We start from the raw sequence: 23588 nt of genomic DNA, 5'->3' as shown, positions 1-23588 counted from the left end.
TATACGTCAGTAATGCATATAACCAACGCTAATAAAAAGGGGTAGTGAGATAATGGCCAAAAAATCAGTATTTACAACATTATCTTATTAGTTTTTTTTTTAAATATTAATATTAACAATTTTTTTTCTGTCTCTTCTTTTGGTGTATATTGGCTCACATACAATAAAGATAATAAAAGAAAGTTTTGGCTACATATATTCCTTGATAAAATAGACGTTAGAAACCTCTATATATACATACACACAAGAGAAGAAAAAATGAAAAAAAAAAAAAATTAAGAACGATAAACACTACCTTGTAATAGAGTCTATAGTACTCATGGAAGTCTAAAAGTTGTTTCTTATGTCTTATTTTACTTGTCATGATTACTATTCATTAGTCAAATTAATTCTTTCTTTCTTTTTTTTTTTATTTAGTATTTTTTAAATTATTTTAAAATTTATTTTTTTTTGTTTAATAGTATTTTTAATGTATTTTCTAAATATATAAATTTTATATATTAATAAAAACTTAAAATTATAAAAATTGGATTAAAAATAATTTTAATTATATCTCGTTAACAGAACTAAACATATAAAATGAGACGGAGGGAATACTTTTTTTGTTAGAATTCAAGTTATTTTTGTTATATATATAACCGATACATTTGCGAACTATCATGTACTGTAATGAAATCTCGATTACCATTCCAAATGAATGGTCATAACTTTAAACGTCAGTGGTGGAGGCTTAGATTCTTTGGGTTAAAAATATTTGAGAAAGTATATAACAGATACTACCTTAAAAAAATATATAAACGATGTGTTCGATACTATTTTGCTTGATATCTCCCGCATCATCCTCTAGCTCGTCAATTGGATGGATGCAAATTGAATAGGAATGAACCCCTCACAAACTAATGGCACGGCCAAAAAAAAAAAGAAAGAGCTTCGCTCGGTTGGCTTTCCTACGCTGATGAATGCCTCTTTTCTCGCCTCGTTTTATAAATTATATAAGTTTGTTTAATATGCCATAACATCAAGGTCGTTGTAGTATAGTGGTGAGTATTCCCGCCTGTCACGCGGGTGACCCGGGTTCGATCCCCGGCAACGGCGTTTCAAATTTTTTGGGTTTCCTGCTTTTAATAATGATAATAACAAACAAAAATCAGACCTGCCGGATTCGAACCAGCGACCTAAGGATTTCAGTCAAGGCTAACTCCAACTACAGTCCTCCGCTCTACCAACTGAGCTAAGGTCGGATACATTGCTGAGCCCCCAATAAGCGCTATTTATTGATATGATTAAGTCAAGTAATTTTGTTATAGTTAGAGACTGGGAGCGCAATTTGATTCTGATTCATAAAAATTATATCATGGACCAGTTTCATAAACATAATACTAATACTTTAAATTGTCCATAAAATTATAGTAATATTTTAGGTTAATAAAAATAGCACAAATTTATCAATTATCACTTAATATATTAAAATTTTTATTCTTGTTTTCCCACGTTACATTTGCATTAAAATTTAAAGGCAAAAAAAATTGTGTGAGACCGTCTCATGGACCATTATTCATGAGACGGTTCAGATCAAGATCAAATTAAATAGTTATATTGAAAAATGTAATACTAATAAAAAATAAAGACAAAAACTTGTGTCAGACTATCACGGATCATTATTCATGAGACGGTATGGGTCGGGTCAATATCAAATGTAATACTTATACTACTGAAAAATGTAATACTAATAAAGAATAAAATGTTTATTACTTTTATTAAAAACGTAATACTTTTACATTTTGATTTAAAAGGAAAAAATGTAATACTTTTATATGAAAATGTAAAAATAAGTATGACCCAAATTTGAATATAGGTCACTTATTAAAATAAAGTTTTACATTTAAAAAATTAGAACAGTTACGTACGTTAATGATAGATAATATTTGGTATATGATTAACAGATCTCTATTAATTCTCGATCCATTACTTCATTCATGATAGGGTTGGGTACGAAACTATCTAGAAAGGGAAGATTGTGGATAAGCTAAGGTTGTTGGAGCTAAGAAAAATGAGTTATATATAACAAACAATTGGCCAACATATGAATATAGCAGTAGTATTATCATCTTCCTAAATTGTGTTTCTTAGCTTTAATCGGATTCGCCATTTTCAGCATTATTATTGTTATTATTTATTATTTATTGTTATTATATATATATATATATATATATATATATATATATATATTGTATACCCTTTTGATCATTTTACATGTTAACCGCTAATCTAAACAGCTAATTTTACCAAACATCTTTTTACAAACCGCTAATATAATCTACTGGTCAAACCCGCTAATACAATCCGCTATTTGATAACCGCTAACACAATCCGCTTCCGCTAAAAGCTAACCGCTGATAACCAAACAAGCTCATAGTCTTTAATTGAATATAAACTAATTTGATCAATAAACTCATTCTTATATATATGTTGTGTCGCCCACACTGTTGCGAGGGAGGCCTTTTCTTTGTCAGGTTGCGAGGAATGGTTTGACATTCCTCCTTCTTATCTTGTAAACTGCTTGAATTATGATTTAATGAATTAAGTTTTTACCTTAAAAAAATAGTTTTCAAAATTTTAATTTGATTTCTCAAAAATCATACAAAAACGGAAGAATGGAGATGAAAAACTAGATTAGGGAATTGATTTTAATAAACAAGTTTTTCATTTTTCATTTTTTCACTTCTCAAAGTTTCTATTTTTTTCCTGAAAATTCTCTATATTTTCAGTTTAGTAAACAACCCTACTTCATACTCCATATATAAAAGTACGTATAAGATAATTGATAGATGTAAGTGAGAATGTGAGTGACTCTTTGAGACATTATTTTGAAAGGATTTTACTAAGTTGTCAAGCGGCTTATTAGTTTTTTTTTTTTTAAATTAGTATTAATATTAACAATTTTTTTTGTTCTTTGATTAATTAAATTTAATTTGTATTGAAAAAAATTTGATACAAAAACAATTGCAATGGAATTTGCACTGAAAAAATTGATTTGTCTTTTTTTTTTTTATGTAAATGTTGCAAAATTTTAACAAAATTTGCAAGCGGACAGAAAGTTAAAGCATTACTGTTGTAATTGGTTAGTTGTGCTCGTTGGCCAGTTAGCTCCTAACCGGTGAAATACAATAATAGAGAGTAGAGATCAAAAAGAGAGACAACAGTAGAGAGTATTCTTATTCATTTCAATAACCATCCACAACAATACATGTCAATACTCAATCCTCTCTCTCTCTCTCTCTCTCTATATATATATATATATATATACATACATACATAATACAAAGGTAATAATGATAAAAACTGTTACATCCGTTACACATAAAAATATCTACTTAATGTATATATTTATAACACTCCCCCTTGGACATTATTTATCCACAGTCGTGTCTCGTTAAAAACTTACTAAAAAATCTTGTGGGAAAAACCTAGACAAGAAAAGAGTGCAAGATTTATGGGTAATTATATTCATGCCTCGTTAAAAACTTCACTAGGAAAATCACGTAGGAAAAACCTAGTTGAAGAAAAGAGTGCATGATATTTATAAACTTATATATTGTACTGGTTGCATCATTAAAAACCTTAACTTAAGAAAACTCTGTGGGAAAAACTTAGTTAAGAGGAAAAGAGTACAATCTTCAGGATTTCGAGGTTCGTCTATTTAATTATTTATTTGCAACTTTCTCCCATTGACATTACTATATCATACTGATGCCTTGTTAAAAGCCACACTAAAAAAATCAATGGGAAAAATCTAGTGAGTAAATGAGTACATGATATGTATCTATTTGTATGTTGCAAAAAGCATAATTGTTAGTCTTTTAAGTCCAATTCTTCAGGATTGGTTCGAGTAAATGTACTTCTAATCTCTCCCTAAAGATATCAATCTTCAAGTTCTATATGATGACTTAAAGTAAAGTGATTGTTTCAAAAGAGTGTAGAGAGAGGATACAGTACAATCCTTAGGATTATCATTAGAATTCATTATTTTATAAAATAATCTTGTGACTCTTCTGGAGCATACGCGGGTTTCCTGTGAATCTTCTGGAGCATACGTGGGTAAAATATTTATATAACTCATCCACTATCCTTCAAATATATCCACTTATAATAAGACAAACTTTATTATTTTCACATAGGATAGTGGAGGTAAAGCAAAACAAACCCAGTTGGGAATTGGCATCATGAGAGTCAAAACAAAGAGTCAATATCCAAGTAGCCCTGGAAAATCACGCATTGCTTTATTGCATGAATTTCAAAATATTTTTATAAATCGGAGGTACTGGAGGATATTTGAATATTATTTCAATATTCAATTGTAGGATGAGCACTAGGTGTTGTTAGTAATTTCATTGCAATGACAAAGTCAGTCCTGATACGATCATGGAATTTCTTGTTCTATGATAGTGCTTCACTAGCGATGAAGTAATGAATTTCTAGTCCCAAATATCCTCATTATCCTTTTTGAATCTAAATGGTTCTTTATCTACTTCAAGAGATTTATTTGACAATTGTTAGTGTGATAAGTCAGATGATACTTATCCATAAAAATGTGTCAAAGAAATTTTCTCAAAAATAGACTAATTGGTGTGTAAAATTCCTTTCAAAGAAATACTCAATCTGCAAGTTGATATAATACTTGGTTTTCCAAGTGCTTTACTTCTAAAATTCGTTTTAAGAACATGAGCTAATAACATTATGCTCTTTATGTTTTTTTAATGATGTTCATAACACCAACATAGGCTAAGATAATAAATAATTTCATTAGTAGCCCTTTAATAAATACCTAATGATACATATTCATTTCTACATTTTCTTACTTCACGAGAAAATTACTCATTCAATTGCTTTACTATTTCAAGTTAAGTAAAACATTGAGTGATTTCCTTTTTTGGTCCTACTTTTATTGGCCATTTTTCAATTTTAGTCCGCTTTAGTTATTTTTGTCACATTGCGTTCACATTTATTAGACGTGTTCCACTTTTGGTCCATCGTTAAGTTTCCCGTCTAAAGGCCGTTTGAGGGAGGGCTACTTTCGTCTTTTTACTATGGTCTCCCCTCTTTTAAGTTCTTCTCGTCCCTTTCTGAAGCACAATGAAGACCAAACTGACGAAAAACAATGTATTCCCATCAAGAGAGTCCGAATTCTTCCAGTTCGTCGAAAACAGCGAGGAAGAGCTACTTGTATGGTGAATGGGTCTCAATTGAACAATGTCAATGTCGGCAAGAAATGGTTTTGAAGACATCGTGGACAAATGAGAATCCGAGTAGGAGGTATTGGGAATGTTCAAGTTGTAAGGTTCGTAATTTGTTTATTTAGTTTTGAAATTTTTAGAATTTTGCAATTTGCAATTTTGCAATTTTGCAATTTGAAGTTTAATTTTTCCAATTTTCAAGATGGATCATGTGGGTTTGTGAAGTGGTATGATCCCCCAATGTGCCCTAGGTCAAAGAGGATAATATCAGGGCTACTGAAGAGAATTAACAAAAATGAAGAAGTAATTGTCAAAAATGAAGAAGAAATTGCGAAGTTAAAAGCCAAGGTGAAAAGTTTGCGAACAAGGGAGGAAATGAAGGATAAACATAGGGGTAGAAAATGTACAAGCATGATGATTGTTGTAGTTCTTATTGTAGTGTTAATGTGTTGTTTGGCTATAGGAAAAAATGAGAGCTATGGTGTGCCTATGCTCCCATAATTTGTTTGTAGTAAGTGTTTGGTTTGAGTGGCAATAAAATTTCTACTTGTGTTTAGAACTTTCTGTTTGTGTGTTATTGGTAATGATTAGAGAATACTATGTGTTGTTTCTTAGTAATGGTTAGACAATGCTATGGCCAAACCAAAAACAGTGAGCTTTACTGACCAAATAAAGGTAACTTTATGACAAAAAACAGTGAGCATTATGACCAAAAACCATTCATTACTGCCTTTATGACCAGTTTGCTAACATCACCAAAAAAACAAGCTAGCAACCAATTTGCTAACAACACCAAAAATCCAGCTAACAACTAGTTTGCTAACAGCACCAAAACATCAAGCTAACAGTGCATTAAGCTACTACAACAGTTTTAACAGCAGTGTTAATCCATAGCAAAATAGCAATGTTAATACATCAAAACATCAAGCTACTACATGCATTTCAATCAATGTTAACAGCAGTGTCAATGGTGTTGGTGAATCTTGGCTTGACAGTAGTTGCCTTGGTTGCTGCCCAAAGTGTATCTTTCATTGCCTTGCCAACAAATCCTGCCAACTTCAAGTTCCCATGAAGATGCCTCACACAGAATCTGTGTAAGGCATTTGGTATCACCTCTTCAAATGCTAGGAGGAAGTCTTTCTGTTTATCTACAAATCAAAAACAAAGAATGTGAACTACTAATCTGTAAAACAAGTTTAGCAATCTGTTAACCTGTAAAACAAAGGACAGTTACCTGAGATAAATGTCAGCAAATGTTGATCTTCGGTTGTGATCTCCAAGTCCCTTCTTTATAACCTCAAAAACCATGTCCATGAGTCCTTTGTTTCCCCTTCTACAAGTGCATATGCCAATGGGATTATGCTATCATTCCCATCAATCCCCACAGCAGTTACCAGAATTCCTCCTAACTTGCCTTTCAAGTGGCAACCATCTACTCCAATTAGTTTTCTACAAAACTTATACCCAATTTTGCTAGCTTCCCAACAGAAATACATCCTAAGGAATCTAGGTTTGCCTTCATACAACAAATTAGTTAGCTTTACAAGGCATGATGTTTTGGGGTTTGTTTTTTCAATCTCCCAGCAATACTCCCAAATTTTGTTGAAAAAGTCAATAGCCTCTCCTTCAATTACAGCCTTGGCTTTTGTTATTGCCCTCCATGCTTGCTTTCTAGTTATGTCACATTTGTCATCAACTTTCACCTTCTCTCTAAACTGTGCAGTTGACCAGTCTGTGTGGTGCCCAATTTCTTTCATCCATCTCTTAGCAATTCTTGTTGATTTCACCATGGAGTTTTGATACACTCAACCACACCCATCATGTTCTTCATTAAAACTAACTATTCTCCAAGTTAAGCCAACACAGAAGTTAGGACACTTCATCTTAGTCTTTGCCCTAAACACTGGCCACTTAAAGTTTTCATCCTCATCACTATCATTCCCACTGTCTTCATCAGATAAATTCAGTCCAATCATTTCCAGCATTCACAGTCCCAGTCCCATCCTTCACAGCCTGGGTCCCATCCTTCACATTCCCAGTCCCATCCTTCACAGCCCCACTCCCATCCTTCCCAATATTCTCCCTTGTTGATTCAACAGCCCCAATCCCTGCAAACTCTACATTTGGATCTACATGATCATCATACTCTAAGTCATCATTTCTCCCACTACCCTCACTGTACTCATCACCATCAAACTCCTTATCACCTTCAGACTCAAACTGCCCTTGCCCTTCAACTGGAGTTTCACCATCACCAACCCCCTCACCCTCACCTATCACCCAAACCTCAATTTGTTTGGGAAATTGCCCACTATCACAAATTGCCCAACAATCACTATCACTTTGTAATTCAAATTGCCCAACTCTACATTTATATCCTAGTTCCTCAACTATTTCCCTTAAAGTTATCATTCCCCGCAAATCAATATCCATATTATAACACTCATTACTCCCTCCAATGTATCCTATTCCATTATTTTTTAGGCAACCTTCATGTCTTAACTTCAGAATAAAAGTATCTGCATTTTTTCCATTCACAGAAAGAAAATAATGAAAAATAAACAACCTTTATTTCAATTAAAACATTTTTCTACCAAAAAAAAAATTCAGCACAATGTGGTCCCCAAAACATTAATTTATATACATTTCCCAGAATATGTGGTCCCCTGTTAATAATTGTGTATATAATTCGAATTGGATTAACTAACACATCTACCCCACAGAACATGTGGTCCCCAGAACATAACCTAAAACGTTTACCCTGATTCGAATTGAATGTGGTCCCCAGAAATTCAATTAGTAAAGCATCTATATAAAACACCAAAAAGGTGTGTACAAGCCTTTGCAAACAACAAAGGACAATGACACAGAGCACAATACGTAAATGACTACCACATGCTTTACCTAGGTTACTTTATTCAGTATATAAGCGCAAAACACAGAATACATAGTAGCAAACATACATAAATTCGATTTACATAGGTTTTTGTTGTCCATCTTCCTTGCTTCCTCCTCACGTTTACCCAGATTCGAATTCGCCGATTTTGGTGAGATTTGATTGGATGCTTCGATGCTTCGAACAGACGGATTCGATGCTTCGATTCTTCCAAATTGCTCTGAATCGGATTCGCTATTAGGTTTAGGTTTTACTTATCTCATTTAGTTAGTCAAAGTCTCGAAATTAAGGTTGCAAGGGTAAAGAGAGGAGACCATAGTAAAAAGACAAAAGTAGCCCTCCCTCAAACGGCCATTAGACGGGAAACTTAACGAGGGACCAAAAGTGGAACATGTCTAATAAATGTGGACGCAATGTGGCAAAAATAACTAAAGCAGACTAAAATTGGAAAATGACCAATAAAAGTAGGACCAAAAAAGGAAATCACTCTAAAACATTTGTACTTCAATTCAACAACAAACATGTTGTGATATTACATTCTTTCATTTTGAGAATTGTAAATCCATCAAGTATTTTTCAAATAAACATTAGTGTCTAACGACCCGTAACTTTAAGGTCATGACTTTAATAAGCTGCATATCTAAAATTGTTATTATTCTGCCAATTATGTAGCAGAACTTTTAATGATATTCATCATGGGAGAGTATATATGATTCTGGGTCTCTGCGCGAACCATTGGTCTACAGACTCGCTTTATATCACACCACCTTATCATTCGTGTTTTTCATTCATACAAACACCATTTGTAACCTACAGGGTTAACACTTTATTGGTGTACAAAAGGAATATATTTATTAGTGAGCTAAGCTTTATATATGCCTTAATTGCTCTTTTTATACGTTAATCAATCTAGGTGCTTCTAGCACCTAGCTTTGGATCCATATAGTCATATAATATGAGCAATTTTGAAGGCAATTGTATTGTCGACAACTTATAACATTTTCATAAACTTCTCCCATATATATATATATATATAAAAGTTCATGGTAATTTCTAAGTTAACCAGATTCTAGTCGTTTCCCTAAAACATTTATTTATATCTGATTTTTCTGCATCTTAGTATTATGATTATTTAGTGCAGCTATAATTTTACTGGGTTTTCTCGTCTTTTGGACGATCGTTTTAAAGATATGATTCTTTATTATTTTTCAAGTGTTCTAAGATTTTTCAAGAGTGGCATAATTCTTTATTATATCTAGTTGTTGTGGATTCTTATTTTTCTATATCAATGAATCTCCCGCACTTCTGGCGTCAATGAGTATCAATATATATATATATATATATATATATATATATATATATATATATATATATAATCTAATTTGGGGAATGTGTATGGGACCTAGTCACTCTTTTTATGAAATAGATTTATTTCGTAGATATCTTTCTGAACTTCCAGTTCAGTCTAATTGGTACGTGGATTTAGTTTTTGAAGATCATTTCATTCAATGAAATTTCTCGACATTCCATTTGATCATATATCCCCTTAATGTCGTGGACCGATCTTCATGCAGTCAACGTATCCATTTCATCTCTCACAAGGGCTCTAAATATTTGAGACAATAGATGGAGGTTTAGAGATACACTATGGTGGTTATATAATAGAATGGACTACATACATAAGAATAGAAACGCAGATTTGGGAAATGTTTGAGGAGAAACCACGTTTTAGATGTAAGGGGGAATAAGGATATGTAGTGTGCCAGAGTTTTAGAATTAAAGTAGCAACATGGATACTGCCTTTCCCCAACAAGTATCGGACACATTGGATTTTGAAAAATAATGGTCTAGATGAAATTTTCTCGGCATTCTATTAAATTTGAACTCCAATCTCCCCCTATTGCCGAGAGATGATCTTATAATATATTATGCAATCACCGTTCCTTTTGATTCCTCATTATGGGCTGTAAGTAGTTGATAGCCCTTAATGATACACTATGGTAGTGATATAAGGAAATGAAGGACTGCATACTAAAAGGCTTAACAATTTGGGTTATGATAAGGTATTTCAAGTTATGAATATTTCTGATTTTGTTATATAAACCAATTGACTTAATGTCTCTAAATTGTTGGAGTCAAAGTGAGGCTCTATTGGAGCCCACAAAGAAAACCTTATGAATAATGGTTGGAAGAATTGAGAGGTTTGTATACAAAGATCATCTGAAAGGGAACATAAGAAAAAGAAGGTCATCAATATGACTAACAAGAGCGTTTGCTTCAGGTAAGGCAACTTGGTTGGATTCAACATTATGATGTTCATTTAGGTTTTAACAAAAATGCTTCGGGGTGTGGCACGCACGTGATCAGTGCCTTTAACACACACACTTGAAGCATACTTGCTGCTAGGCCAGAATTAGGATTGTATGAATGTTGTTGTCCTCAACGAGTTTGATCATTATGTTGCTTATTCGGGGTTACGTTCTGGGAGTTGTTGTTGCCACCTCGGCCTTTTCTCTTCATCAACCCCTCCTAGTGTTGCACGGCTAGGCAACATTGTGTGCTTCGGGCACTGGTGCAGAGCCAGCTGAGCATGCATTATGGTTTTGCATCAACAATTAGTTGTGCTTTACAGCTAGCAGGTGGGGATGGAGGGCGAAAATCGGCTCAGGATGTTTATTATAATTCTTTGCCTTGTACAGCTGTTAAAGTACAAGGTTATTCGCATGAAAATAGAATAAGGTATTTTCAATTAAAGCCAAGTCAGAAACATCCTTCTTGCACAACTTAAGTTGGAACACAATTTTGTGTATAGCTGATATTTGTTAAGTCAGTCAAGTTGTGCCTTAGAAAAGGACTAGTGATATTTGTTAGTCAAAACTATCCTTTAGGGATTTCTATCAGGCATAGAGGTCATTTTTCAGGAAGGTATTCATTTTTCAGGTCATGAATTTAGGTGGTGACGAGGGAAAAAAAAAACTTTTAACTTTCAAGGCCGCATCGCTTGTGGACTTCTAACTAATTGCGCCCGGTTAAACCAAGCTTGGTGAATTCACACTTGGTGATAGCAACCAAGATCTGAATTTTTCAAAAAAAAAAAATCTAATATACTAAGGCTAGCTAAAAATAAGGGTCCACCTCTAAAGAATAATTTATAACAAAAGAACTAAAATCTACAATCTTAATAAGAGCCAATAAAGTTAGGGCTCTAACAGAAAGAAAAAAAAATGTTGGTTGTAATTTTTACTTAAACAAATGGTTCATATTAATTTGATTTTAGTAATTTTTTATGATTTTCCTTCTTTACACTCTATTATATTATTTTCTTTTCTTAAATAACCCCACATTCCATTAGTATAAACTTTAATAACGGAATATTCCGTTAACTTTTAACCTACCATTAATTTCTATAAGAAAGGTCTTAGGTTCCTCATCCTAATCAGAGTTGACATAATTGTTAAATATATACTACGAATATGTTAGAGATTATTATTGAAAAGTAAGTACCCCACTCTATTATTCTTATTAAATTATTAAATAAATTAGAAGTTATAACAAAAAATAATACATATGTGTTTCTTTAATTTAGAATTCGATGTTTACAATGTCTTTATTCAAAAAAAAATTATTCATTATCAAAAGATTAAAAAAGAGATATAATTTCATTAGTTATATTGTCTTAATTTATTAATAATGTTATATATTTATTACCAAGTATTCTAACATACAAAAAAAAAGTTTAAAAAAAATTTGAAGTCAATCATATTAACTACTTGGAGAGGATTTGTTGAGAAATAAGACATTCAAATAACTCAATAAATTAAAGCGGGAAACTAACTCCATAATATTTTTTGGACTACATCACAATTGTTCACTTTAAAGGTAAATCGTAAAATGTATAAATTTTTATTACCAAAAATAGTATTTATTTATACTATCATTTTTAGATTAAGTATTTAGATTAACGTTTTTACAAAATTGCAAACATTTATTTTAGTGACAATTATAATCAACCTCTCATATACTCTGAATTATCGATTTAAATAAAAAAATTCAACATTCAATTACATATGCATGAACATCTCTTATATAATCTTGTATTAATATAATTTGAAGCACTTATTTAAAAAATAAACATTGAGCATTATCCTATTCAAAAAATTAGTAATTAAATAAAGGTCCAAACAGACAGTAGTGTTAATAATAATTCAGCTGAGACCAAAACTCTTCTCTGTTTTTGTTATCTGGATCTGGGCAAAAAGAAAAAAAAAAAGAAAAAAAAAAAAACTTGAATCCATTGTTAAAAAAAACACACCCACAAGCCGTAAATAAAGTGGGTCCAAGAAATAATGAAAAAGCAAATATCAGAAATATATTATATAAGCTCATTAAAAATGAAAGGATTTAAGGAAGCCCATAATCCAATAACCCAAATCATCATTTTTTTTCCTTAACCAAATTAAACCTAACAAAGGGAGCCAAGGACCTTGTGGTCTAGTAGCATCAAACCCTTCTCTTTATATGAGCATTTTAATAGAGTTAATTAGTAGTATTCAAAAAAAGAGTTAGTAGTATTCAAAAAAAAAAAAAAACAAACCTAACAAAGGGAGCCAAAGATATTATGGTCTAATGGCATCCGATTTACACTCACTCATGGAAGGGAGTAGGTTTGAGCCTTAGTGGAGGTACCAAAAAAAAAAAAAACCATTGTACGAATGAGATAACGCCCAATGTTGATTTTTAAATAAGTATTTCAAAAATAATTAATGCAAGATTATATAGGAGATATTCATGCCTATTAATTGAATGTTGAATTTGTTTATTTAAATCCGTAATTCAAAATAATGAATACAATATACTATATGAGAGATTGATTATAATTGTCATTAAAATAAATGTTTGCAATTTTGTAAAAATGCTAGTCTAAATTAATACAGTATTTGAATTATGTTTTCATGTTATTAACATAATACTTGGTAAATAAATATATAACATTATTTTGTAGTATAATTTTGATATTTAAATACAAGATAGTGTAAAAAGAAAATAATGAACAATGTAGTGAATATAATTAATTAATAAATTTGAAGGTAATGAATCTTTGCATTGTAGAAAATATAGATAATATAACTAATAAAATTATATCTTTTTTTTATAATGATTTTTTTAATAAAGGCATTGTTGACATCGAATTATAAATTAAAGAAATGCATATGTATTATTTTTTTGTTGTTGTTGTAACTACTAATTTATCTATACTATTAATAAAAACAATATCCTCAGTTTCAACTTTCCGCCCAGAACAGACCTATAATATTTTGGTTTGCGTAATATTGTAAAATATGGTAATACAATTCCTATCCCTAATACAATTGTAAATTAAAATAGAATTCCTAATAAAATATATTTTTCCCTACGTTCATATTCGTAATACAATTCTAGACTAGAATTACTAATGGTAATAATTCAGTATATATATTTCTCTACAATGCAATCTATACTATTAATAAAAACAATATCTTCAGTTTTAACTTCCCGCCCAAAACAGACCTATAATATTATGGTTTGCGTAATATTGTAAAATATGGTAATACAATTCCTATCCCTAATACAATTGAAAATTAAAATAGAATTTCTAATAAAATATATTCTTCCCTACGTTCCTATTCGTAATACAATTCTAGAATACTGAATTTTGGTGATATTTGTTGCATGCAAGGAAGACTCATACTATAATTGCATTTATACACTTATTCATACTCATATTCGATGTTATAATTTATATAATTGTATATATCGATTCAAATATTTCTTAAAATATTATAACAAATTCATTCCGTGCAACGCATGGGTGAAAATACTAGTTTAATTTAATAAGAATAATAGAGTGTGGTACTTACTTTTGAATTATATACAAAGTAAGTTGACCCCGCTATATTTGTATGCTTATTTTTTTTTGAAAAAATATATAATTGAAGACCGAAATGTCATTGTATTTAACGACATTACAACTGTTTTGTTGATAGAGGGCCAAAAATGGTCATGTCACAATAATACTAGGACCAAATATGGATGTTCTAATAAAAAAGGATTAAAACTGAACTACCACATATAAATCTAGGACCAAAAATGGAATTAACTCCTATATATATATATATATATATATATATATATATATGGTAGGTTCCAATGAGATCACTTGTTTAGGTAAGATCGTGAGATCAGATCTTGTGCATCCATGTAATATTTTTTAATGGTCTAGATTGATTGACACACACACTCCGTTCCCACACATTTAATCACTATTCGCACACAGTTCAACTTGGAATCTTAATCAATCTAGACCATTAAAATATTTTTGAGATCAAATCTTATACATCAATCTAAAAAATTTTAATGGTCTAGATTGTTTGACACACTCACTCTGTTCGCACACATTTAATCATTGTTTGCACACATTTAATCACCGTTCACACACACTTAATGACTGTTCGCACACATTTTATTAGCGTTCGCACACATTTTATCACCGTTTGCACACACTTCAACTTAGAATTTTAAATCAATCTAGACCATTAAATTATTATATAGATGCACAAGATCTGATCTCACGATCTTACCCAAACAAGTGATCTCATATGATCCTAACTCTCTCTCTCTCTCTCTCACTCTCTATGGGTAGGGTTCCAATGAGATCACTTGTTTAGGTAAGATTGTGAGATCAGATCTTGTGCATCCATGTAATATTTTTTTAATGGTCTAGATTGGTTGACACACACACACTATGTTCGCACACATTTAATCATCATTCGCACATACTTCAACTTAGAATCTTAATCAATCTAGACCATTAAAAAATGTTGAGATCAAATCTTGTACATCATTCTAAAATTTTTTAATGGTCTAGATTGTTTGACACACCTACTCTGTTCGCACACACTTAATCACCGTTCTTACACATTTAATCACCATTTGCACACATTTAATCACCTTTCGCACACACTTCAACTTAGAATCTTAAATCAATCTAGACCATTAAATTATTACATGAATGCACAAGATCTCATCTCATGATCTTACGTAAACAAGTGATCTCATATGATCCTAATTCTATATATTTATATTCAGGTTAGGACTATTAGAGTTTAGAGGATTAATAGGATTATCTTAGCCATTGATTTATAAAAATTAATGGTGTAGATGTAGGGGTTTTTTAATTAGTTATTATGTTTAAATAGGCAATGTTTGGGCGTGTAGAAGGATTGGGGGGTATTTGCATCTTTGCTCAGTGGGGTTTATTTTCTAATCGCTTATTTATCGCATTCCTATTGGAGGTTAATTTCCGCCTCTTCGTTTTCTTCGTTTCTTTCGACAGAGCTTCCGTTTGGTGTGCTTGTCTTCTTTTCGGCGGTCTGAGGCGAGTCTCTCGGCGGTGGAGTGTGGCGTATATTTCGGTGGTGGGCGGCGACGATCTAGGCGGTTCGGTCAGGTGTCGGAGGCGGCAAGTCCAGGTTAGGTTTAATGTCCTTTGATATAACTATTCCTTTTTCGTTGAATGATAGGGGATAATGTATTTTTTGCAGCTTAATATGCTTTAATCTTCTGACTTTTGAATTCCGTGTTAGCCTGTGATGTTGGGAACTATATGTTTGAAGTTCTTCGAGTGCTCTGAAATTGAGTTCTGCATTATATTTGGCTTAAGATTTTGTCAATGAAAGGAAGTGATTGGTTGCTTACATATGTCTTTTGATGGAATTGTACTTTACAGAGTTATTTATGGATTCATTTATGATTTTTGCAATATGTTTCGCTTAAGATTTTGTCAATGAAAGGAAGTGATTGGTTGCTTACATATGTCTTTTGATGGAATTTTACTTTACAGAGTTATTTATGGATTCCTGCTAAATTACACGATTCACAAACTCATATTTTGTAGCCATATATGTGATTATGTTGTGTGCTCGTTTGCTGTTATTTGTGTGCCAATTAACTTATTACAAAATATTAGACTTTGCTCTTCAACCTACCCAGCCAACATTGATTTTGCTCTTTTTAATTTGCTCGTATCGAAGTGATAGATCTCAAAATAAGAGCACGGAAAACAGTATCCTCTAAGTAATACAATGGGTGTATCTCCCAGCTTGCAGGGGGTGTTTTATACCAAGAACACTAAATCGTAATTACCTCACATCATTATCATCATCATCAAGAAAGCCGATAAAGCATCCAGTAAAATTCAGAAGGAGCTGAACAAGCAGCGACTATATACAGTGAGCAATATGTACTAAGGTTAATTACATGATTCACAAACTCATAATTTGTAGTCATGTATGCGGTTATGTTGTGCCCTGATTGTATATATTGTGTGCCCTGCTTTTTAGTTACTGGATGCCCAGCTTTGATAAATTGTAATCGGTAGTTTTTAAGAACCTGTCATTTTGGTACAATGCATTTTTTTTACTTGATTGAGGGGTTAGTTGTACTGTTTTCTTTCATAATAAATAGATTGATTTATAAATTAAAACCATTTATAATAGTTGTAATCGTTTGTAAAACTGTACACCTTCATATATTGTTTCAAAACATTGTCCGAGGTATGATTTTATTGCTTCGTCACAGTCCGGTATAAATTCGCCGTCCTCTTCAATGCAAGCTTCAACCTCACACGCTACACCATTGGACTCCTGTTCATTTGGCACACATTTTATTCCCGTATAGCACACATTATATTTCAGTATGGCACACATAATAATAGAATAACAATGATTTGCCGTTAATATTACTTTTTTAAAAAAAAACACAAAGGATAAGTTATGAAGTTGCCAAGGACCTTGTGGTCCAGTGGCATCAAACCCTTCCCTTTATACGGGAGGTGGTGGGTTTGAGCCTCAGTGGAGCTAATATTGGCTCTTTAGGAATTTGAGAAAGTAGTTAAATGACCAGATACATTCACAAAAAAAAAAAAGCTGTGAAGTTAAAAACTGTTTTTTAATATTCAGGTACTGTATTCCCATAATTCTTATATTTATAAGTGCTATAATATTTATTAAACATTGCTTATTCCATATTTCATAACAATTATATTGGTAAAAAACAATAAAAAATTTTGACCGATTAACTAATTCGTTTCAACTAGCCGCATATTTGTAAATTATAAATAAAAAATGCTAATTCCATATTTCGTTTACTATCTCGAATAATGAATTACAGTGTGATTTAGTTGTAAAATTATTATTAATATAACGTAACCATGCGTATATTTTGTACGTATGTTGTTTGTCTCTCTAATATACCATAAGTGACACACAAAATATAGCATGTTGGCACACAACTTCCATCATAACGGCACACAATATAATAAACCCAAAATTCGCCCACATCTTCTACTACGATCCGTGAACTAATAATCATTTATTTAATATGCCTGCATATTTGAAATTTATTAATAAAAAATGCCAATTCCACATTCCGGTTATTGTATTGATTAATGAATTATAGTGTGATTGAATTAAAAGTTATTATTAATCCACTCCGTGGCACGTAATATATTTAAAATTGGCACACAATTATATAACCCTTGACATACACTATTCATAGACTATTAATAACTCCAAGTTTTGTCAGATTTTTATATTCATGCATCTACAAATAATGCAAAATCATTTTGTTTTTAAAATGTTGTGTTCTCTAATTTCGGTGATATCAATATTCACTTTAAAATATGCATATATACTATACTACCTTCAGAATTACTCCCCACCGTCTAAAGGAGGTATGGCAGGCAGTCTATGTTTTTTCCAATTTTTGTATTCATTCATCTAGAAATAATACAAAATCAATTTTTCTAACATTGTTGTGATCAGTAATTATGGTAGCTAACAGTTGCCTCCACTGAGGCTCGAACCCACTCCCATCATCCATGTAGGAGTGTTAATTGGGACACCAGATGCCACTTGACCACAAAGTCTTTGGCTAATAATGTTCATTTAATGTATATATTTATAACAATATATTGGAAACTTGTAACAAGGATTGCAATGGAATTAGTGCTATTGCAATATCCACCGTAACTAATTTTGTTGTAAATTGTGAATTTTCTTGAAGTGTATACGTTCTTTAGTCGTCCCACAAGTTAGAAATGGCATTTTGACAAACGCATTTATTCAATAACTAGTTTTTCTTAAATTTTAATATAGTAAATAAATAATAATAATAATAATAATAATGTAAAATATTTTTTTAAATTGGATATTTATATTTAAAAAATAACTAACATATAACTCTAATATTTAATGTGTATATATTATTATTATTATTATTAAAGAAGATAAGAAAATATATGGTGGATGCATGTGCATAGTAACAATAGTAGAAAAGATAACGGAAGTTATAACGGTAGGGATATATTTGTTCAAAATATTATGTAGTACAACTTTTATAGCATAATGTACAAAAAGTTTTAACGGAAAAAACGGACATAAATGAGGGGTACAACCTTCATTCACACTTATTTTTAGATATTATCGAACTCCCTAATCTAGGTTAGTTGTAATCTTATTATTAGTTGGTTCTTTTATTGCCGAATTTTCCTCGTTTCTTTAAAATAAAGTCAAAGTTTATGTCCTCTTTTTATTATTTTTTGATGTTACATATGCAATAAAATTTAAATAAGCCACCGATTAGGGGCTTGGTAACAAGATAAAAAGGTTTGTACGTATCTTCCGCATCATCCTCTACTACATTCAAATTGGAAGGATGCCACGTTTTATGTTATATATTACTCAGTATTGTTTAAAAGATGAAGTTGCCAAAGTCGTGGCAAGTATTTTTGCCTATCATGCAAGTGATCCTTGACAAGAGCATTTAAAATTTTCAACAATTTTTTGTTTTCTTCACCTCATTTTATTTGGTGGTGCATATTCTGCATCTTCAACTTCTACCATACTTCAATGCGAAAGAACAACACAAGAACAAGATTTTCATAAAAGCAACAACAATTTAAAATTTTTAACAATTTTTTGTTTTCTTCATCTCATTTCATTTTATTTGGTGGTGCATATTCTATATCTTCAACTTCTAGGATATTTCAAAGCGAAAAAAACAACACAAGAACAAGATTTTCATAAAAGCAACAACAAAATTATAGAAGAATATTTACACTTGTGGCTAGCTAGCGTTTCATCACATTCTATTGAATGATCATTTTGATACATTCTTTTGAATAATGGATTTGACTAATGTCAAAGAATCAAGTATCTTATTAGTTTTTTCTTTAATATTAATATTTGTTGTAAGTTTGGCCTACTTTAGCTCTGACCTCTGAGATGTTAATGTTGTGATTGCAATGATTTTATGCCAAGCAAAAAAATACAGAAAACAGAGAGAAAATAAAGAGGTGAGAAACAAGAAAAAAAAAACGCAGAGACCGCATTTTTATTAGTTCTATGATTAATTAAATTTAATTTGTAATGGAAATTTTTTATACAAAAAAAAATTGCAATTAAGATTTTTATTTTATTTTTCTACGTTACATCTACATTAAAATTGAAATAGGTCACTGATTTAGAAGAAAAAGAAAAAAAAAACTAAATATGTAAGAATAGTTAATGATAGATAACATTTGGAATATGATTATAACTGAAGCACGAAAATACAAATAATTGTGAGTGGAAAATAAACAAATTAATATTTTTTTCTTGTGAATTAAACACTATGAAATCCTTTACATATATGCACCCAAAAAGTTTTTATCCCGAAGTGTGGTTGTTACTACGATCCCAAGAATTTTTGCAAATAACAGGTTCGGTCCACTGGAAATTTTGGGTATGGGCACCATCGTTCCTTGATTCCCTATAAGCCTTCCAATCGCTCAGCACATTTCTAAGATCCACAACCTTGGCATTAACGCTCCGACAGCAGTTGGCGTGAACGGTGGCGACCGCCGCCGCGTCTTTGGTGTCGGTGCAGAAGCCACTGAAGTAGAGGACATCTAAGTACCTGTTGAGATTAACGAGAATAAGAAACAATAACAATGGTAAAAAGTAAAGAATGCAAAATTTACGTAGTTCGAAGATGTGTCAACTTTTACGGAAGTAAAGCTATTCCTTTATTAATTGTGGTAGTGATATAAAGAAATAAAAATAAATAGCTAATGCTGTAAAAGGCGCTAGGCGCTAAACGAGCGTCCGGGGATAACTAGTGCCTAGGAGCCGTCTTGGCGGACGAGCAATAATAGTAAGAAAAACACATTAGTGTACACATTCCACACTTAAAGAAAAAACACTCGGTCGAGTTGGCCGACTCGGGAGCCGAGTTTGGCCGACTCAAGATTTGGCCTACTCGGGGGCCGAGCAAGTCGACTAATGTCCGCCTAAGGATAAAATTCCCTCGACCTAGGGGCCCTAGATGACTGTCTAGGCCGATTTTTGCAACAATAGCTATAACTTTTAGCTTAGTGGTAAGCACTTAATCTAACAAGCTGTACCAGAGCCCAATTAAAACTGACAGGTGTTGGTTGGGAAAATTGTGGGATGGAGGCCAATAAAAAATCACATCCATCAATATAATGAGTGGATAAGAGAATTTCTAACCTAGTGATAAGTGTTTGATGCTAACCATACCTGACAACAAGCCCCATCTCCTTGAACACTCCAGCTCGTTTCATGAGGGCCAGGATGTCTTGCTCTTTCATTTTGGCCGGGTAGTTCTTCCTCATGTCATACCAGGTTTGGAACAAGGTTATGGTTTTCTTGTTTGATCTTACGTAGTAGAAGCCGGTGTTGATGGGATTGGAGGTGGACCATGGGTCCCCTGTGAATATGTCTGTGCTTATCTGCAAATCCTCTGTGCTATTGCTGCTCAGCCTTGTGAATGGATTCCTCAGCCAAATTATGTCTGTGTCCTGCATGCCAAAGCATACCAATTATATTATAATGAGTTAATATCCAAATCAGTTATTAACGTCTTTTTGTGTTTAATTGAGTCTTTGACTTTAATAGCTTTATCTAATTGCGTCCTTTGTAACTGTAGTCTGGTAATTTTTTCTCTATTAATATCTAATTTAGTCTTTGATTATAGTGATTTTATCCAAATTAGTTCTCGCATTTTTCTTGATTTAGTCTTTGATTTTAACAACTGAAGACTCAATTAGGTAATAAACCATCAAAATCGAGAATCTAATTAAGCACAAAAAAATATTTAGGACTAAATTAAGAGTTAATTTCATTTTTGGTCCTAGATTTATAGGTGACAGTCCACTTTTAGTCCTTTTTTATTAGAACATCTACATTTGGTCCTAGTATTATTGTGGCATGACCATTTTTAGTCCTCCATCAACAAAATAGTTTTAATGTCGTTAAATACAAAGTCATTCCGGTCTTCAATTACGTACTTTTTCAAAAAAAAAAAAATAAACATAAAAATATAACGGGGTCAACTCACGTTGTATAAAAATTATCAAAATGCCTTTGTATTTAATGACATTTCAACAATTTTGTTGACGGATGATCAAAAATGGTCATGCAACAATAATATTAGGAACAAATGTGGATGTTTGATAAAAATTGATTAAAAATAGATTGTCACCTATAAATCTATGACAAAAAATAAATTAACTCCTAAATTAAGTATTAACTCATATTATAATGTATTTCTGATTTGATTCTATTTTGATTTTAATGAAGGTGTTTTTGATTTAAAAAAAAAGTATTAACTCATATTATAATCTATTATTAAAAATGTTTTCCTCCTCAATTATAAGTGCATTCCCTTTTTCCACTATGATTGATCATTCTAAAAGCGGCTATTTTTATTCAATTTTGTTAACTATTTATGACTGACATTCAAAGCCTTAAAAAATTAATAAGCTGTTTAGAAATATTAATTAAATGTTTCAATATCATCGTTGGTTACTTGGTTTAACCCAAACGCAGGAACATAATTTCTCTCAATTCTATGTTTTTTAAATCCAAATTACAATCAAGCACATTTTACTCAAATGGCATGTAGTAATTCTCTCATATGAGAGGTCATAAGATTGAGTCTCATTAGAGGCGGTATTGGCAATACTACATTACAATGGAGTTAGTAGTACTAAAAAAAAAAAGTGCAATTATAGCTCATTAAACAAGTAAAATATGTGCAATTTGAACATTTTTTTTTCCAATTTTTTAAGAATCATCATTTCCTCTGTCGTACTAGTTGATCGAGATTGAAAGGTTTTCAACTTAAATAAATTATAATAAAAGACATCATAAAATTGAAATGTCTCAATTGCACATAATTTGTTTGTTTAATGTTTCAATTTCATGTTTTTTTTAAAGTTCTGTGACCAAATACCACAAAAGCTATAAATCTAGCTTGTTCCAAAGAACAATTATATCGTTAGATTTAACTCCAATTCCTTTTTTTTTTTAACCCTCATTGTTTAGGATTTCTAAGGTAAATAATTATTGGATCTGGATAAACATTGCTACCTAGAGGATAATTGAAGAAAAATACACTATATCACTTTAGGGTTTAGGGTTTAATTCAAGAAAAAAGGTCTATTTTTCTTAAAATATTTAGGGTTTAGGAATTAAGATAAGAATTATAAATTAGTACCGTGAAGATAAAGTTGTAACCGCGTTTAAGAACATCCAGGAGGAACAGCGTCCTCCTCCACATCATATCAATAAAATCTTTGGACATGAAGATCTTCTCGCCGGAGAAATCGACGCCGCCGGCGCCGTCCGTATTCAATCCGTAGCAGTGCAGCCGCCGGAAAACGCAGCGTTCATAGGCGGTGTGATCCATGGCAACCACCAGCAAGTGGTCGACCAATCCCCGAGTCCCTTCCCCCTCCCAGAAGCCCTCCAGGAAAAGATCCAACATCGAAGGGTTTTCGTCGTTCACGGGCTCCACGTACGCCTTATTGATTACGGTTATGATGACTGTGTTGGACGCCATTGAAGCCTTCCTCAAAGCCGCCTCAAGGCTATCTCTCGCCGGCGAAACAGCCGAGTATGGAGCCCAGCTACAAAGATACAGAATGGCGACTAAGGTGAAAACGAGCAATAATGTGAGTGTTGCGATGTTGCTCTTGCCGTGCCCCATTTTTGACGTCTTCATCTTGATCAATATTATATTATATTTTGGTGTGGTGTGGTGTTTGCAAGATATAACACTTATTGGTCATCTAAGCTGGTGTTCAAGTGTGTGTATATATATATGTGTGTGTGTGTGTGTGTATGCATATAAGAAATATAATACAAGTCAATCTTGTTAAGTCTTAATTGGAATAAAAACATGTGTTAGTAGAATACATTCCATTTTATAGATTATACTTTGTGTTTTCTTCATTGTACCTCTTACAATTATTTTCGAAGAGTTCGATCATTTCACTTTTGGTCCTAGATTTATAGATGGCAGTTCACTTTTAGTTCTTTTTTATTAGAACGTCCACATTTGGTACTAATGTTATT

The 23588-nt window shown here is 32.0% G+C and overlaps 1 protein-coding gene, 1 long non-coding RNA gene and 2 other non-coding genes across 5 annotated transcripts; 2 read left to right on the top strand and 2 right to left on the bottom strand.

Moving 5' to 3' along the window:
* Positions 1–1023: 1023 nt before the first annotated feature.
* On the top strand, positions 1024–1095 carry TRNAD-GUC. The gene has a single exon. It is a non-coding gene; the product is annotated as a tRNA-Asp (tRNA).
* A 52-nt stretch (positions 1096–1147) lies between these two features.
* Positions 1148–1241, bottom strand: TRNAY-GUA. Its single transcript has 2 exons — positions 1205–1241; positions 1148–1183 (listed from the first exon to the last, which is right to left on the bottom strand). It is a non-coding gene; the product is annotated as a tRNA-Tyr (tRNA).
* A 14235-nt stretch (positions 1242–15476) lies between these two features.
* On the top strand, positions 15477–16651 carry LOC116030879. Of its 2 annotated transcripts, none has more exons than XR_004100459.1 (2): positions 15477–15638; positions 16206–16651. It is a non-coding gene; the product is annotated as an uncharacterized LOC116030879 (long non-coding RNA). The 2 variants fall into 2 exon arrangements; XR_004100460.1 differs by having other exon boundaries at positions 16200–16651.
* Positions 16652–19874: 3223 nt separating this feature from the next.
* On the bottom strand, positions 19875–23220 carry LOC116029809 (uncharacterized protein At1g28695-like). Its single transcript, XM_031271851.1, has 3 exons — positions 22729–23220; positions 20748–21028; positions 19875–20124 (listed from the first exon to the last, which is right to left on the bottom strand). The coding sequence occupies exons 1-3, from the start codon at positions 23218–23220 to the stop codon at positions 19875–19877; spliced, it is 1023 nt and encodes a 340-aa protein (XP_031127711.1).
* Positions 23221–23588: the final 368 nt, after the last annotated feature.

This window comes from Ipomoea triloba, chromosome 9 (assembly GCF_003576645.1).
Source record: "Ipomoea triloba cultivar NCNSP0323 chromosome 9, ASM357664v1".
Taxonomy (NCBI): Eukaryota; Viridiplantae; Streptophyta; class Magnoliopsida; order Solanales; family Convolvulaceae; genus Ipomoea; species Ipomoea triloba.
This window is presented reverse-complemented; position numbering and strand designations above follow the sequence as displayed.

Bases quoted from the DNA above. Each gene is read 5' to 3' on its own strand.
- LOC116029809 (XM_031271851.1), bottom strand. From the start codon at position 23,220: ATGGGGCACGGCAAGAGCAACATCGCAACACTCACATTATTGCTCGTT. The intron at 21,029-22,728 runs GTACTAATTTAT...TTTGGCATGCAG, and splicing joins GTTACAACTTTATCTTCACG to GACACAGACATAATTTGGCT. The intron at 20,125-20,747 runs GTATGGTTAGCA...TAATCTCAACAG, and splicing joins GAGATGGGGCTTGTTGTCAG to GTACTTAGATGTCCTCTACT.